The following is a 16,950-nucleotide window of genomic DNA, read 5'->3' as shown; positions in this document are numbered from 1 at the left end:
CGTTTATGTCGACTTTATCGACTAATTTCTGACGTTTCAAGTTTCGTTTTCAGTGTATGTTTACCACCAAAATGTCAACCATCCATCATTCCGCGTTTGCTGCTTTTTGTCCAACACGTTTTCTGGGTTTCGCTAATTTCGTTACTATTTTCATGTAAAAGTATCAGTTCATCTGTGAAATTGTGCTATTTTACTATCTTCAATTGCTTCACAATGTCGAGTTCTGAGAGTGAAAATGAAAATTTAACCGATTTGGAGGAGGAAAATCAAGTTAACGCATATCCAGATTCAAACGACTCACAGCAAAGCGACGACGGTTCTGGAAGCGATAAAGACGTCGATATCAATGGAACGGCTGTAGCCGATGAAAAACCCGTGACATGGGAGGATATGGTATGTCGCTGTTATACTTTGATTTCAATAATGCTTTGATTTCAATAATGCTTTGATTGAACGTTCGCCATTCTAGGGTCTTATTGACACACTGTGCGAAAGTTGCCGAGCGCTGAAATGGAAAGCCCCGTCGAAGATCCAACGGGAAGCGATTCCTTTGGCGCTGCAGGGCAAGGACGTTATTGGTTTGGCAGAAACTGGTTCCGGTAAAACGGGTGCTTTCGCGCTACCCATTCTGCAAGCTTTGTTAGATAACCCTCAACGTTACTTTGCACTCATTCTGACACCAACCCGTGAATTGGCCTATCAAATTTCGGAGCAGTTTGAAGCTCTGGGCGTTTCTATTGGAGTTAAATGCTGTGTCATTGTGGGTGGTATGGACATGGTATCGCAGGCGTTACAGTTGGCAAGGAAGCCGCACATCATTATTGCTACTCCTGGACGATTGGTGGACCATTTGGAAAATACGAAAGGATTCAATCTGAAGGCAGTCAAGTATTTGGTCATGGATGAAGCTGATCGGATTCTAAATCTGGACTTCGAAGTTGAACTGAGTAAAATCTTGAAGGTCATTCCACGGGAAAGAAGAACGTTTTTGTTCAGCGCCACAATGACGAAGAAAGTTAAAAAACTGGAAAGAGCATCCCTCAGGGATCCAGTCAAGGTGGAAGTTTCCAGCAAGTATCAAACTGTGGAGAAGCTTTTGCAGTACTACATATTCATACCAGCCAAGTACAAAGACGTCTACTTGGTGCACATCCTGAATGAGCTGGCTGGCAATACCTTCATGATTTTCTGCAGTACCTGCAATAACACCATACGGACGGCTCTGATGTTGCGTGCTCTGGGTTTAGCAGCAGTTCCATTGCATGGGCAGATGTCTCAAAACAAGCGTCTCGCAGCTCTGAACAAGTTCAAAGGCAAAACCCGCCAAATTCTGATATCGACCGATGTCGCTTCTCGAGGATTGGATATTCCGCACGTTGATGTAGTGTTGAATTTCGATATCCCAACGCATAGCAAGGACTACATCCATCGTGTGGGAAGAACGGCACGAGCAGGACGAGCAGGTAAAGCGGTCACCTTCGTCTCCCAATACGACGTGGAGTTGTACCAACGGATCGAGCATTTGCTTGGCAAAAAGCTGCCCCAGTTTAAATACGAGGAGGACGAAGTGATGGCCCTGCAGGAGCGTGTTGGTGAAGCTCAACGAACGGCACGGTTGCAGATAAAGGACATCGACGATAGAAAGGGTGCCAAGGGTAAGAAGCGAGGCAAGGGAGGTGATTCGGACGATGACGATACGGAACAGTTCAATGGGGTGAGGAAACGCATCAAGAAGGGAGGCAAAGGTAAGTTTAGGAAGTGAATCAGATGGGTTATAATAACTTTGAACCAACAATAAACTTGTAAACTATATGGCCGCGCGTTGTCATTGCATAGAGAAATTCATGACATTCAACAAAACATGGAAAATAATTTCAAGTCCAACTTTTGAAATGAGATCGAGAAAATGTTACCTTAGTAAAGGCCCAAACGCAATGTTGGTGGAATCGGAACGGAAACGGCAAGTTTGACAGTTGTCACAAATGACATCAAGTTGCCTAACCGACATTGATTTGATTCTAACTAGTTTTAAATCCAACAAATAGGCGTACTCAGATGGGGCTTTCGCATAGCCGTTCCGCTTCCACTGTCATTGTGTTTAACTGTCCATTAACTGTTACGTCGATTTGAAAAGTTTTCCTAGATTCACTATGATCCGCCATCACACACTTAATCTCAAAGATCCAGGAATTGATATTACCGTCAAGTACTCAGTGTACCATCTTTGAGAATAACTCCGGAAAATTGGGTTGTTGCAGTATTTTTAGAACGATTCAAAATCGCTGAGAATTTTTACATTCTAAGATTTTTATTTGAAGTGCTACTATTATTTAGATAACAAAAGGTCATCATGTGCCAATTAAAACCATTAGGACATACAACTATTGCAACAATAATAATTTTACAGTTTATTATGCGACTTTATTTTAAAGGTGTGTTCTAAATATTCTATAAAATGAGAAATAAAATATTTTGTGATGTGCCAATCAAGGTCGATACAAAAAAAAATCTACTAGGATTAATTACATAAATTAACTTACCCTAAACATGGAATTTTGCGCTCATGATGGAAGAAAGTAATGACTCACACAATAGTTACAACAATTACGACTAAACAAAATTTAATTTACACCTAGTGGATTTGCATCATGTTGAATGAGTTTTTGGTTTTCCGCTGTCTCCATTGGTTGACTTCGCTGGACACCGCTTGAGGACGGACAAGAAAGATCGAACAGATCATACACTCCTTCGTTGGCAGCTAAGGAGAATGTGTAACCGCAACCCTCCGGCGGTTCAAGTGAGATGAAAGGTGAATTGGGATCGACGTCGTCCTGCTGATGCAAGCTTTGAGAGTGAAATCGACTAAGTCGAGTGAGATCCCTTCCGAGGAGCACTTTGGCATCCCGTTCCTGCTCCCGTTGCTCGCCATCGGTTATTCGGTTTAAATCGGAGTTCAACTCTTGCCATAATTGGATTGCACTTTTTTCATCCCGCCTGCGGGCTTCGAGCCGCTTGAACTGATGTTTGTTCTGTTTTCTCCGCACATTGACTCTCCTCATTGGCCTACTGAAACATGCCCCATTCGGTTCGCGGAGCAATCTCACATCCAGCGGAAGCCCTTTTCCCGATGAAATGCGTAATGTTTTGGTACTGTTGTCTATCGACGTGGATTCGCTTGGCTTCTTCACTAGCAGATTGGTCGTTTGCTCGCCAAATACATCCGTTATATCTTCACTCGTAACGTAGGCAAAGGAAGTGGTAGTTTCATCGACGTGAGAATTGTTCATACACTGACGGACTATCTTCAATTGTTTGTCAATGGAGGCTTCGTAGGCCAAGAGGGAGCTACGCTCGTGCTTCAGAACACGCATTTGACGATTGACATCACGAGGATCCGGAGTAAGAGTATCTCCGCTGTAACGAAGAAATAAATATATGTTGTAAGATGACATTCGATTCTTGTCCTATTCTTCTTCTATGAAGAACTCGTCCGGTACCTGACTTTTAGCTTTAAGGTTCCCCCTCATGACGAAACTATATTTTTTAATTAAATTATTTCCTAACTCAGCGACAAAATTCGAAATGAAAAACAATTTCCGCGAACCGAATAATCTAATCCAAAGTCCATGTCTTTCGAAATTTTAGCGCTACCAAATTTACGCTAATGCGCGCAATTTTCCCAAGTGCGCCATATTTGATATTTTGAATTTCATTCTTGCGCGCCCACTCCCACTGCCACTATACATCAGTCACCTTCTGATAAGAACTCGCTACTTACCGCCACTTGACGCTATTCTTGCCGTGTTTCTCAATCAATCCGATGCCTTCCAGTACGTTTGTCACGTCGTAAATTCGTCGCTTCTGGCGGACTTCCAATATTTTAGTAGCCTGAAAATCGGGGAAAAAAACAACACCAACACAAAATAAGCATATTTAGTTAGATCGCGCCCTCTTCGAACCGAACCGCGCAGTAACAAAAAAAAAACACTATTTACCTCGCCCAGATTTAGAATGCCCTTTGGTGCTTTCTTCAGCAGATCTACCACGTTCACGGTCATCATGGCTAGGGATTTCTCGAGCCGCTTGGGCCCGGCCGCATCCAGGTCATCATCCACCGGTGGCGGGTGGCGTTTTTTGCTGTTGTTGCTGCTATTTTGCACTTCCATCGCACTAGATGCACGGTACTGCACTCACACGCTCAACCCTTCGGTGGGAGACTAGATTTCAACTGGACGACACAAACAATCTTAACTCACGTACGGTCCGAAATCATTTCCGTCGGCACCGGTGGAACCTCGGGGGCAGAACTTTACTGACGAATCTTTTGGAAACGCGACTGCTTTGCGGACAGTGCTTGAAAAGCCCAGCTAATCGGAACTGATACGAAGAAAGAATTCCGCCATTAGATGCACTGATGTGACATCATATGGATACCTGTCAAAGTATGTTTTGGGAACAGCAAGGTTTATGTCACGGCTAGCCATTGGGAACTGTGTCACGGGATGAGAAATGCTGATCGGGGGATCGTCCGATGCGTTTGATGAGGTTTCTCGACCAACCGTTTCGATAAATTTCTTTAATTTTAGACAGTCACCAGTTCATCAAGAAACTGTAAATATGCTAAAAGCACAAACGAAGTGACAGACGGAGCGGCTCGAAAACTTTGGTGACTAAACTGCTATTGCAATTTTTCAGTGTACCACATGGGGTTGATGCATATATTATATCACGCTCTAATGGGGAAGGGGTGGTCTAATTTTGTGACTAGCAATTGATTAGGTATAGGAAAAACGTCACGATAGAGGGGGGCGGGAGGGGGTAATTTTTTGCTCGATTTAGCGTGACATAATTAATGCATGAGCCCATGGCAACACCACTACTACTGGATTGTACCACATGGCAACACTACTACCTGTAGTATATAAGATATGCAAGAGAAATAAAATTAAAAACATAAATAAATGTACTCACACCTTTTCATAATTATTTATTTAATTATGACTGCAATAAAAAAATATACATCCCTGTTGAAGATGACACTAATGAACGGAGCATAACAGTACGGAGGGGCATGCATTCACCAGCGCATACGTAAATGTGTGGCAATTGTGGAAACAGTAAGAGCCTTGGTAAACTAATCGAGAGAAAAGCAAGATTGAGTGGATGATTGTGTGAGTGGCAGCGGTGACAGTGTATCACGAATAGAGTTCTCCAGATGCACAAAAGTGGGGGCATGAAGTAGTTCGCCTCCTCGTGGTGTGCCCTGGAAACGTTAATTATCGAACCCAAGGGAGAGATATTGCGGCTAAACGAACTACCGCAGAGTAAGGACGCTGGAACCCCATCCAGCTCGTCCCAGGAGGTTGAGAAGCCCTGCACAAACCCTCGTTGTGCAAAGGCAGGAGTGACGCCGGGTTCTTAGAGTGCTTAGCACACGCAGCTGGTAAGCGGTCACATCTGTCCTAAGCTGCCCTGTTGGACAGTTGGCTGGCTATCACGTCTGCTCTAGAACTCGGGCGAACAACGAACAGTGAACAACAAGAGGAGGTTGAGAAGCCCTGCACAAACCCTCGTTGTGCAAAGGCAGGAGTGACGCCGGGTTCTTAGAGTGCTTAGCACACGCAGCTGGTAAGCGGTCACAACTGTCCTAAGCTGCCCTGTTGGACAGTTGGCTGGCTATCACGTCTGCTCTAGAACTCGGGCGAACAACGAACAGTGAACAACAAGAGGAGGTTGAGAAGCCCTGCACAAACCCTCGTTGTGCAAAGGCAGGAGTGACGCCGGGTTCTTAGAGTGCTTAGCACACGCAGCTGGTAAGCGGTCACAACTGTCCTAAGCTGCCCTGTTGGACAGTTGGCTGGCTATCACGTCTGCTCTACCCAACAAACAGTTCAAAGTCACAAACAGTGTTGGAAAAATCATTTTCAAAAAAAGTTCTATCACAGCTCATTGCAGAGATAAATCCCAAAGGAACTTCTCGCAAAAAGTTCGCGAGCGAGAGATGATAAAAAGTTCATGAAAGCGTAGAGCGAGAGAAAGTTTCATTTCGTATCGCGAAAGATCTTTCGTCTCTCCATCTCACATCATTTCACACGTACTCGTGATTCGAACCAACCAAATATCCCCTCAGCTTTGTTCTTTTCTTTCCAGCGAGTAAAGGTAGGCGATGATCACGCGAGAGTGTCTGTTTGTTTTCTTCTCGTTCTCCGATATTTTTCGCATCCTTCACATTAAATACCATTTCCAGAGAACTTTGAGATTTGGGCGTAATTGCTTTTGTAAACAAACACGTCATTCAGCGATTTCTCACGAATCAAAGCACAATCTAGCGAACTATACTATACCAAATGAATCATTCCTCTACCTGTCTGTGTTGTTAGTTTTTTAGATTGAACTTTAATTCACGAGAAATCGGCGAATTAAGTGTGTGTTTACAAAAGAAATTACGCCCTAATCTCAAAGTTTTCCGGATTTATTTATAGTTTTAGTTCTCAATGCAACCAGCTAATAGTAGATACTTGTAATTATTCACCAAGAGTCTAATCTTTGCTGACCAAATCATCATTTGCGGCTGTACTCTTCGACAAGAAGAACTATGCTATTAGTGCGAAGTACAGTTAGACCACTGATATTGGCGCTTAGACATGTTTAGTGTAAGCTAGCAAGCATTCTGTTGATTAGTCTTACTGCATTGAGAACATGCTTATTAGGGTGGTTCAAAATATCGGCTTTGCTTCACTAAGCTCAATCGATTTTTAATCAGGTCCAGATAATTCTCCCAAAATTTGAGCTTATTGGGTTGTGATCTCATTCTGCAATGACCATCTAAAATTTATAAGTGATTATTTTGTTCACCTCGTCTTTAAAATTCGCCATAATGATCTACCAATAAATTAGCCTTGTGTACTCATAGGAAATTTTCTCAGCTGCATTTTTTTTCTTCTTAAGACCACTTTTTAATTGAAAGTTGAGGAAATTAGTTATTAAGTGATTTCTAATCTGCTAACTTTCTGATTTGATCACTCGACTGCATTAGGTAGAGGACAGCAATGTAACCCAGTAGCTCGCCCGGTAGCTTGAATTTCCACACAACCTTGAATGAAAATATTAAATTTGCTGGTCACTGGTGCCATAAAGCTACTGTACCTTTTTTCATGGATCTCAAACTGCAAAAAAAAAATCTATTAAACATCGATTCTAAAAAAATAGTTTACTTGATAATTTTTATTCAGCAGGTGTATTCACTTGGGAATCTATCACTTCGCAAGTTGAAAGTATTTTGAGATTGTCTGTTAATTTCAAGTCTTGCAATACTTGTGGATGGAAAATTTAGATCGTTCTCAATCTGTCACTATATCAAAAGCTCAAGGTACATGGTACTTTGATTAATTTTGTGTTCATTTCCAGCCAACTGGTAATAATTTTTTGTTTTCTTTTTTTTTTGGCTATATTTTTTACAGTTTTAATGGACATTGAATAACCTGTTTAAATTTTTTATCATCCTAAATTGCACACTAAAAAGATGTTTTTGTCAGATCCTTGGTCAGCAAATAAAACGTTTTGAAGTTCAGCAGTGCACCACCCTAATAAAAATTGTATGGTTAATTTGCTTAACGACGTGTTCTGGGTATCATCCAAACCATTTGTGGAATAGTTCAATGATTTGGGTTATCGTTCGTTTATGGTTATTTTTTATTAGGGCAGTCCCGCATACCTTATGGTTTTACATAAGGAGGGTCTAGACCCTTTCTAGTTTTACATTGTTTTACAGGATTCCCAGTCATGGGAGAGGACAGTAATAGCCAATGCTGTAAATTTTCATATCATTCGATTGAAGATGAACCACTACAACCATTCAATCAATTCTGTGTAAACGAATTCTCACATGACCATAATTTGAAGAGCCCCTTTCTCATTCGAAGCTCATTGTCACTGTCAATTGAGTCACTCAGTATCATTTGATATACGACAGTGGAGTATGGAAGAAATCCAGGAAAATGGTCCCGAACAGACAAGTCGACCCGATGTCGGATCAATGTAAGGCTAATTTAAGGTCGATGTCGACCCAATGTCGTGTTAATGTCGGGTCAATTTTGGGTTTATGTCGGGTCAATGTCGGGTCAACATCGGGTTGGGGTTTGATAGAAGTCAGGTTGGTGTCGGGTTGGCTTAGCTTTTTCGCCGGAATGTCGACCAGAGCTCCGTTTGTGTGTAGGTTACACTCAATCGAATGATATATAGCGTTTCTCAAATGAGAATGATCCATGCCTTCGTCAAATGACTAAGCAACTGATATCACCCATTCGGAGGAGGTCCCCTTTGATAGCGAATAGCTACTTTTCTCATTTTCATCAAAAATGTTCAAATGATTTTGAGACTTTACAGCACTGGTAATAGCACAGTGAAAAAGTTCACCACCACCTATATTCCCAACCATCCCCCTGCTTATAATTATTGCATAAGAGCTTACAGGAACGATATTACGAACACTAGTGATAAGAGGAGCCATGCATTAACTGTATTTCGTGAAAATGAGGATACATTAGGCGCTCCTCCTTCCGCAACCCCCTATCCTGAGGAACAGTTTTAATATAAAAATTGCTAGTCACAAAATCTTACTACCCTCCTCGTTCCTCGTTAATGTCGCGTTGACACTTGTGCTGATTCATTCATTTTTTTGCCAGAAACCAATGCACCAATCCTTCAGTTGCACAAAACTGTTCACATCATCCTGATAACGGCTACTTTAAACAACAGGCGCCAGTAGACAGCCAGGTACCAGACTTACACACCAAATTCCTTAAATTATGTTCGGTACTTTTTCTGCTGAATTCGTTCCGTAAAACAGAATGTTTACCGAAGGTTTTGTATTTTTTTTTACCAATTTACAGCAATCCAAATTGCTGAACTTCCGTAAGCTACAGAAAATAACCAAATACTGTAGAAAAAAATACTGAACAAAACTGTAAATTGTTGGAATTCCGCAATACTGTAAAAAAGTATGACGAATGTTCTGTAAAAAATGTTTTACCGAAAACAAACGGTAGTGAAGTGCTGGATTTTTGCAAAAAATACCGAGCAGATTTGCGGATTCCCTACCGTTATACTCAACCTTTGGCTGCCATTTTGAAGTTGTTCTTTGAATCTCCGGTGTGAAAAAGTATTTATTCAAATGTCAATGTCCGAAAAATCATGGAAATACTTCAATATATGACAACTTTAAGTAAGGGGTTCGAGATCTCTTCGGTAAGTACAGCCCGCAAGTACCGATCGGTCTATGTTTAAATTAATTTGCATTTTTTTTTACATAGTGTACATCAACAGCTTTTACTATCGTCAGCCTTTTCCGGTCTACGTAGAGTCAAGTTTCTATGTTCCTCGAGGAATCACTAGCATAAAACCTTCTCAATCACCATCTCATGTCAACAAAGGAAAAAATAAAAGTTTTTTAACGTTCAATAAATTATTTGTTGTTATTTCCATCAAATACTGAAAAAAAAACTCATCAAAATGCTATAACAAAACGTTCGGTAAACTTTACCAATCATTCAGCAATATTTACAGTGCGGTTCAGTAAAGTTTGACAGCTCAAGAGTGAAGTTGAATTTACTGAACGTACTGTAAAACAAAAAAATTACCGAATCGATTACCGAATGTTCTGCTGTTCCATATTCGGTAAAAAATTACAGTATACTGTAAAAAAATCTTAGTGTGTATCAGTCTTTAGAGATTGTATTGATTTACTCGGGATAGCTTTCTGTCTATAATATTTCCCTTGTGAAATGTGCAGTGCAATTTTCAAGAACGAATGTGGTGTAAAGAGATAGAGAGAAAAAATGATCTGATATTTTTCGTATCCTCACGTTGGTGATTCGAGTTAAAAAAGTTCGCGATATCTCATTCTCTCATCCCAGAAAGTTCGCTCAGGAAATATTGGAGTGTGAAACTAGTGAGGGAAAGTTCCCAAGAGAAAACGTATCGCAAGCGAAAATGATATTTTGGTGAGAATTCCATCACTGGTCACAAATAAGCATACACATTGAATAAATGCTGTATAACAGTGTACAATGCTGAATAAAACAGGATGTCGAATTATGTGCTGAAAAAAGCTCATTGAGATCGATAGATGCGCTTTTATTCCGCCGTTTGCTCTGATATGATTAATTTCCTTATCAAAAGCTTTAGAAACGTTGACTGTCTTCCTTATTCAGAACCAGAATTTTGATCTAATAACAAAACTGAATAAGTGTAATTTGCACATACATTGTCGCTTTTATTCGACTGTTTTCAAATGATTGAATAAAATGCTTTATTAAACGTCTTATAAATGTTTTCTAGTTCCATTATTAGATTTCATTGCATTGCTTTACAATATTGCTGTATAAAGGTGAATACACTCAGCAAACTAGCTCTTATACCACCCAACAAACAATTCAAAGTCGCAAATAAGCATATATATTGAATAAATGCTGTATAACAGTGTACAATGCTGAATAAAAAGAGTTGTCGAATTTAGAGTCGGTGTATAATGAGTCACGCCAAGAGTGAAGCCAAGTCTACCTATTGAACTGTCAAACCGGCTACCTATCGTGCAAAGTAAACAAGCATTACGATGCTATGAAAGGTCCACGAAAGGTATTGCAATTAAATATTAAATATAACCAAAGAAATGATCATATACACGCAGTGAGCATTACATTTGTCATGCGATACGTATTGTAATGATCAGTAATGACAATTTCTACTATTTTTCCTTAAGATAATTCCACAAAATCACTGATATAATGATATACTACAGCCGTTATTTTTTTCCTCGCTAGAAGTCATTTGAAGTTGATGCAGAAGTCCTCTGTTGCCAAGTTAAAAGAAAGGGAATCTTTCGAAAACCGTGATGCGAGTTCAACTGTTTTTCTCTTGGCGTGACTCATTATACACCGACTCTAGTCGAATTATGTGCTGAAAAAGCTCATTGTTCCACTGTTTGCTCTGATCTGATTAATTTACTTATTAAAAGCTGTAAAAGTGTTAAATGTCTTCCCAATTCAACGCCAGAAGTTCGATCTAATAACTGAAGAAGTGTAATTTGTACATACATTAACACTTTAATTCGACTGTTTTCAATTGATTTAATAACATGCTTTATTATACGTCTAATAAATGTTCTCCAGCTCCTTTATTAGATTTCATTGCATTACTTTACAATATTGCTGAATAAAGGTGAATACAGTCAGCATAATAGCTCTTATACCACTATGCTTCCATGTTGTAATCACATGATTTGTAAATGAAGTATTAGATTCATTATTCGACAACACTGATTCAGTCTTACAACAAGGCGAAATCAGTAGAGTAGTGGTTACCGTTTCCGCTTTCGAATTAGAAGGTCGTGAGTTCAATCCCAAGCTCAACCCTTTGTTTTATTTGTGTAGAACATAATTAATTTAAATAGTAATCATCGATCACATGACTCACGATAATGAATGCATTGATCAAGTTTAAAATATAACCGAGCATCCTTTCTTTCGACTTGGAGATGTGAAGAGGCAACATTGGTCTCATTTAAAACAACGATGAATGAATTAATCATTCCCACAGGGCCTTGAAGGAGCTAGATTTGCGATCGGGAGTGCTGATAGGTATTTACTTGCATGCAAGCATTTATAGATTATTGAGTTGCCCATATGAGGAATTCTAGGATAGCTCAGATGACAAGGCAAGCGGCTGGTGATCGGAAGGTACATGGTTCGATTCCTATACAACGGCATGTATAAGTATTTAATAAATTTTCTAATATCTGTGTGGTGCGAGCCACGTCAGAAATATTGAAATACAATACACTTAAGAAACACATACACCCTTCCCTTGTCCCAGTCCCCCCTGTCCTCTTATTATCGGGTTTATTTTCCCACAGTTGAATAATCGTTTAATAAATGTATAATATTGTCTAATTAAACGTTACTTCACATGAGAATCAAGCGTATACAGAGCATTACCAACAATCAATACGAAACTAACGATTCTAAATTGGCTCACTACTTGACTAGCCTATTGGTCCCAAGCAAACGATTAACGTATCCCATTCTAGTCGAAATTCTAGTATTACGCAATGTTTGTTTTGGTTCGCTATGAAAGTTTGACAGATAAAATGAGGGGTTATTGGTTTTTCCTATGTTTCGAGGGGTGAATCGATTAGCTTGGGACCGAAGAGAGTACCAGAGCTGAGCCAAAAAGTTGAGCACGTTATTTCGGGACCTTATAGTCTTAGAGTTACTCTATGGAGGAACTGGGAGGGCTTATTAGAAACTTCTCACCAATAAAGTAATGATCTTCTAGTAAATTTTGCATATAATTTTATTAATATTTTATTTTATTTAAGCATATTATTTTTATAACAATCAATTAGCATTAGCACACGATACAAGAGATTAAATATTACTTCCTGATTTTTCGTAAAATAATCAATATTTTTTTACCTTTGAAAGTTGTTTTCAAGCTTTTTTTTTTGAGATCTGAAAATTTTCCCAGTTAGAAGTTTCGAAGCTAACGCATGTCCAGTGAAAAAGTATATCATGAAGAATGGTTGCATGCAGGGTTGCTTCCACTCACTTGCTATAGATGAGTGATTTTCGGAGTTTTATTCGTTAGATGTTGTAGTGGAGATTTGTGTTGTTGGATGCGGGAGGAGATTGGAGGGCGGGTGTTTGACGCATAGAACCTGTCAATTTCGCTTTCAGAGTGTCACAGTCAGCGGTTTTATGATTCGTGAGCGCTCGCGATTCGTAGAATCGTTGTTTGTGGCTGCAAGTGGATTTGGCGGGTTTTGTGTGTCGGACGCTTGCTTTTTGGCCTCTTCTTAGGTCTAGCATATGCAGAGTATCATTATAGCGTCTAATGGTTTTGAGATTCCTGGTTGCGTGAAATATATTTGTGAGAATATCTTTTTGAGATTTAGTCACGTTTTGTTTGTAGTTCATATTTTATTTCTTTCATGTAATTATCGTAAATAATGGTTATTCAATAATAGATTGTTCATCCATATATTCGTACTTTGACGCGAAGCGCTGTGGATTATGAGATTCTCGATGACCCTGGAGGGATCGATTTTGCTTACTGAGCAGAAAAGCAGTGTGCTCTTCCACAGCACAATCAATCGCCACCATCATTTGTATGTTCGATATTGAACATTAACCTCGGAAACTATTTGCATATCAAGCGAAAACGTACCCTAATAAAAATAATCATAACGAACGATAACCCAAATAATAGAACTATTCCACCAATGGTTTGGATGATACCCGGAATACGTCGTTAAGTAAAATAACCATAACAATTTTATTAGGGTAGTCCTGTATCGAAGCGTTATGGTTCTGAGATGCTCGATGACCATGGAGGGATCGTTTTTGCTTACTGAGCAGGAAATCATGGGTTTACATCAAGCTCTCCATCATGACTCTTAACATTCATGATCACTAAACAAAATGAATATGTTCTTTCGATAGCCGGCTATCGAGAGATTAAATAAACAACAAATAAACATTGCATACTATTGGTTGCATCGCCAACTTGAGGTGAATCCTAACCGAATACCCTACCCAACCCTCCAACTCCGTAGCACTTATGAGGGTGTCGCTAAGTCGGTGGCCTCTCGTTAAGTAAGTACTACACCAACATTTCCTTCCCTATCCCTAGTTATGGTGAAGATGGGCGTGGCCGGGAATAGCGACAGTCATGCTTCTGTAACTCTTGTTTAGATTGGAACCAATGTTTAATCCCCCGCATTATTCCTGAAAGTAGTCTAACTGAGAATTTCAGAAGAGACGTGAGTGTCGCTACTATCCAATCTAGGAATTATATCATAACAACGCTAACGCTAACCATAACCAAAGTATCAAGTTCCCTCATTCGGTTCAAAAAAAGCAAAATAAATTGCAGAACTGCTCGGCTGTTAGAAAAAAAATTAAGTGTGTATATAGAGGTACACAGGAGGAGGTACCATACATGTTTTGACCGCACTGCGCTCTGTTAACAATTAAAGGAACTAAGTGTATGCGGAATTTCTGATAGATGTCACCATTAAAAACAGTAGTGACATCTGAAGGAACATTGACGCAGAAGCATGGTGACATGATTAATGATAAATAATTTCTTCTTATTATTCATAGTTATAACATAGAGGTAACTCTAAGACCAGTAGCACAAACGAAGTGACAGACGACTAACTGGCGAAGAAATCCATTAAAATAATGTGGTTCCCTGTAATAGAATTTTCTTGGAAGCTTGTGCCATCATCCACCAGATGGGCTAGTTTTTTTTGTTTTGATTTGAACAAAGTTGATTTTGTGTACAATGATTCTTTGACAGTGTGCAAAGAGTGCGTATAATTTTGTCATTTTTTTATGCATTTCAGTTTTGAGTAGAGTGAAAGAGATAGAACCAAAACATTCTAATACATTTGGTGAAAATGCTAGTACAATCCAGTAGTAGCACAAACGAAGTGACAGACGACTAACTGGCGAAGAAATCCATTTAAATAAAGTGGTTCACTGTAATAGAATTTTCTTGGAAGCTTGTGCCATCATCCACCAGATGGGTTAGTTTTTTGTTTTGATTTGAACAAAGTTGATTTTGTGTACAATGATTCTTTGACAGTGTGCAAAGAGTGCGTATCATTTTGTCATTTTTTTTTATGCATTTCAGTTTTGAGTAGAGTGAAAAAGATAGTACCAAAACATTCTAGTACATTTGGTGAAAATTCTAGTTCAATCTAGTAGTAGTGTTGCCATGTGGTACAATCATACACGGAGAAAAAATACTACCCAAAATTTGAGTTCTTTTTACTTATTATTGACTTCAGCCTCTCACTTGCACTCGTTATTGTTGTCAAAAAAGAAACGAGAGATTTGACCCAACGATATAGTTCAGCCCAATAAGTTACTTTTGAGTAAATTGCATATTCTAAAATTTACGTGAATTAAACTTAATTTTGGGTAGAATATACTTAAGAGTAGGTAATTTTTTTGCTGGTGTTAAATGGAAACTACTATATGCGATTTACTCAAATTTGGGTTATTGGGTTGAACCCCGGAATTGAGGGAAAAGTACTTAATTTTGGGTAGTTTTTCATCTCCGTGTAGAGGTAACTCTAAGACCACTGGGTCCCGAAGAAAATCATTATTATTTTTGGCTCACTCAGTACCAGAACAACGGTCCCAAGCAGTCCCAAGCTATTTCACTCACCCCTGCATGTTCTGCATGAATCCACACACCCCTGATGTTATCTGTCAAACTTTCATAGCGAATCAAAACAAACATATTGTAGTAATAGAATTTCAACTAGAATAGGGTACGTTAATCGTTTGCTTGGGACCAATAGGCTACTAAAGTGGTGAGTCAATTTAAAATCGTTAGTTTCGTATTGATTGTTGGTACAATCCAGTAGTAGTGGTGTTGCCATGGGGTACACTGAAAAATTGCAATAGCAGCTTAGTCACCAAACTTTTCGAGCCGCTCCGTCTGTAACTTCGTTTGTGGTAGTAGCAACAATCAATACGAAACTAACGATTTTAAATTGGCTCACCACTTTAGTAGCCTATTGGTCCCAAGCAAACGATTAACGTACCCTATTCTAGTTGAAATTCTATTACTACACTATGTTTGTTTTGATTCGCTATGAAAGTTTGACAGATAACATCAGGGGTGTGTGGATTCATGCAGAACATGCAGGGGTGAGTGAAATAGCTTGGGACTGCTTGGGACCGTTGTTCTGGTACTGAGTGAGCCAAAAATAATAATGATTTTCTTCGGGACCCAGTGGTCTTAGAGTTACCTCTATGGTAGTAGTGTTGCCATGTGGTACAATCTAGTAGTAGTGGTGTTGCCATGTGGTACACTGAAAAATTGAAATAGCAGGTTAGTCACCAAAGTTTTCGAGCCGCTCCGTCTGTCACTTCGTTTGTGCCAGTAGGTTTCGATGAAACGTGCTCAATTTTTTGGCTCAGCTCTGGTACTATCTTCGGTCCCAAGCTAATCGATTCACCCCTCGAAAGATAGGAAAATCCACGAACCCCTCATTTTACCTGTCAAAATTTCATAGCGAATCAAAACAAACATAGTGTAGTACTAGAATTTTGACTAGAATGGGTTACGTAATCGATATGCTTGGGACCAATAGGCTAGTCAAGTAGTGAGCCAATTTAAAATCGTTAGTTTCGTATTGATTGTTGGTTATAACGTCCGAATTGGAACTATGCTCTTTGCCTTCTACTTTCATTTCATCTGCTAATTTGGGACTGCCGTCTTTACTTGTGAAATGAAGATTACACGAATGTAACGTATTGGCTGGTAACGTATTGATTTGTCAGTATACGATTAGCAATTTTCATAGCATATATCAGCGAAAGAAAGCCGGCAAAGACTTAACAAAATGGTACCATAATGTTTGCAAATTTAAATACAGCCCTATGCCTTGTGTAAACGAGGATAGATCGGTTCAAACTCACAAAATTGTGTTAATGTGAAACAATTTAATTGACGTTAAATTTATTGAATTACAGCGTTCGCTATTTGTTAGATTTTTGTTTGAACACAGATAAAGGACAAACTCCAACCTTAACCAACCGGTGGAAACAAACGATTTTTAATTGGTTCACTACTTGACTAACCTATTGGTCCCAAGCAAATCGATTAACATACCCCATTCTAGTCGAAATTCTAGTACTACACTATGTTTGTTTTGATTCGCTATGAAAGTTTGACAGATAAAATTAAGGGGTTCGTGGATTTTCCTATGTTTCGAGGGGTGCATCGATTAGCTTGGAACCGAAGAGAGTACCAGAGCTGAGTCAAAAAGTTGAGCACATTTATTCGGGACCTTCTGGTCTTAGAGTTACCTCTATGGTTTAACTGTCATAATTTTGCAACATTAAAATGTAATCTTTACTAATAACAAGT

At 39.3% G+C, this 16,950-nt stretch overlaps 2 protein-coding genes across 2 annotated transcripts; one reads left to right on the top strand and one right to left on the bottom strand.

Annotated features, from left to right (window-relative positions):
- Positions 1–112: 112 nt before the first annotated feature.
- On the top strand, positions 113–1,812 carry pths (porthos). The gene is made up of 2 exons (XM_065232389.1): positions 113–393; positions 470–1,812. The coding sequence occupies exons 1-2, from the start codon at positions 214–216 to the stop codon at positions 1,760–1,762; spliced, it is 1,473 nt and encodes a 490-aa protein (XP_065088461.1). The 5' UTR covers positions 113–213; the 3' UTR covers positions 1,763–1,812.
- A 579-nt stretch (positions 1,813–2,391) lies between these two features.
- E2f2 (E2F transcription factor 2) lies at positions 2,392–4,375 on the bottom strand. Its single transcript, XM_065232388.1, has 3 exons — positions 3,996–4,375; positions 3,779–3,888; positions 2,392–3,414 (listed from the first exon to the last, which is right to left on the bottom strand). Exons 1-3 carry the CDS (start codon positions 4,164–4,166, stop codon positions 2,622–2,624), a joined length of 1,074 nt encoding a protein of 357 aa, XP_065088460.1. The 5' UTR covers positions 4,167–4,375; the 3' UTR covers positions 2,392–2,621.
- Positions 4,376–16,950: the final 12,575 nt, after the last annotated feature.

The sequence above is a fragment of the Ochlerotatus camptorhynchus genome, unplaced genomic scaffold, assembly GCF_037179485.1.
Source record: "Ochlerotatus camptorhynchus isolate MF236.1 unplaced genomic scaffold, CSIRO-AGI_Acam_v1.1 ptg000367l, whole genome shotgun sequence".
NCBI classification, from domain to species: Eukaryota; Metazoa; Arthropoda; class Insecta; order Diptera; family Culicidae; genus Ochlerotatus; species Ochlerotatus camptorhynchus.
This window is presented reverse-complemented; position numbering and strand designations above follow the sequence as displayed.

Excerpts from the sequence above, each read along its gene's own strand:
- pths (XM_065232389.1), top strand. The coding sequence starts at position 214 with ATGTCGAGTTCTGAGAGTGAAAATGAAAATTTAACCGATTTGGAGGAG. Across the intron at positions 394-469 it reads CCGTGACATGGGAGGATATG|GGTCTTATTGACACACTGTG; the intron begins GTATGTCGCTGT and ends TCGCCATTCTAG.
- E2f2 (XM_065232388.1), bottom strand. The coding sequence starts at position 4,166 with ATGGAAGTGCAAAATAGCAGCAACAACAGCAAAAAACGCCACCCGCCA. Across the intron at positions 3,889-3,995 it reads GCATTCTAAATCTGGGCGAG|GCTACTAAAATATTGGAAGT; the intron begins GTAAATAGTGTT and ends CCCGATTTTCAG. Across the intron at positions 3,415-3,778 it reads AAGAATAGCGTCAAGTGGCG|CGGAGATACTCTTACTCCGG; the intron begins GTAAGTAGCGAG and ends TCTTCGTTACAG.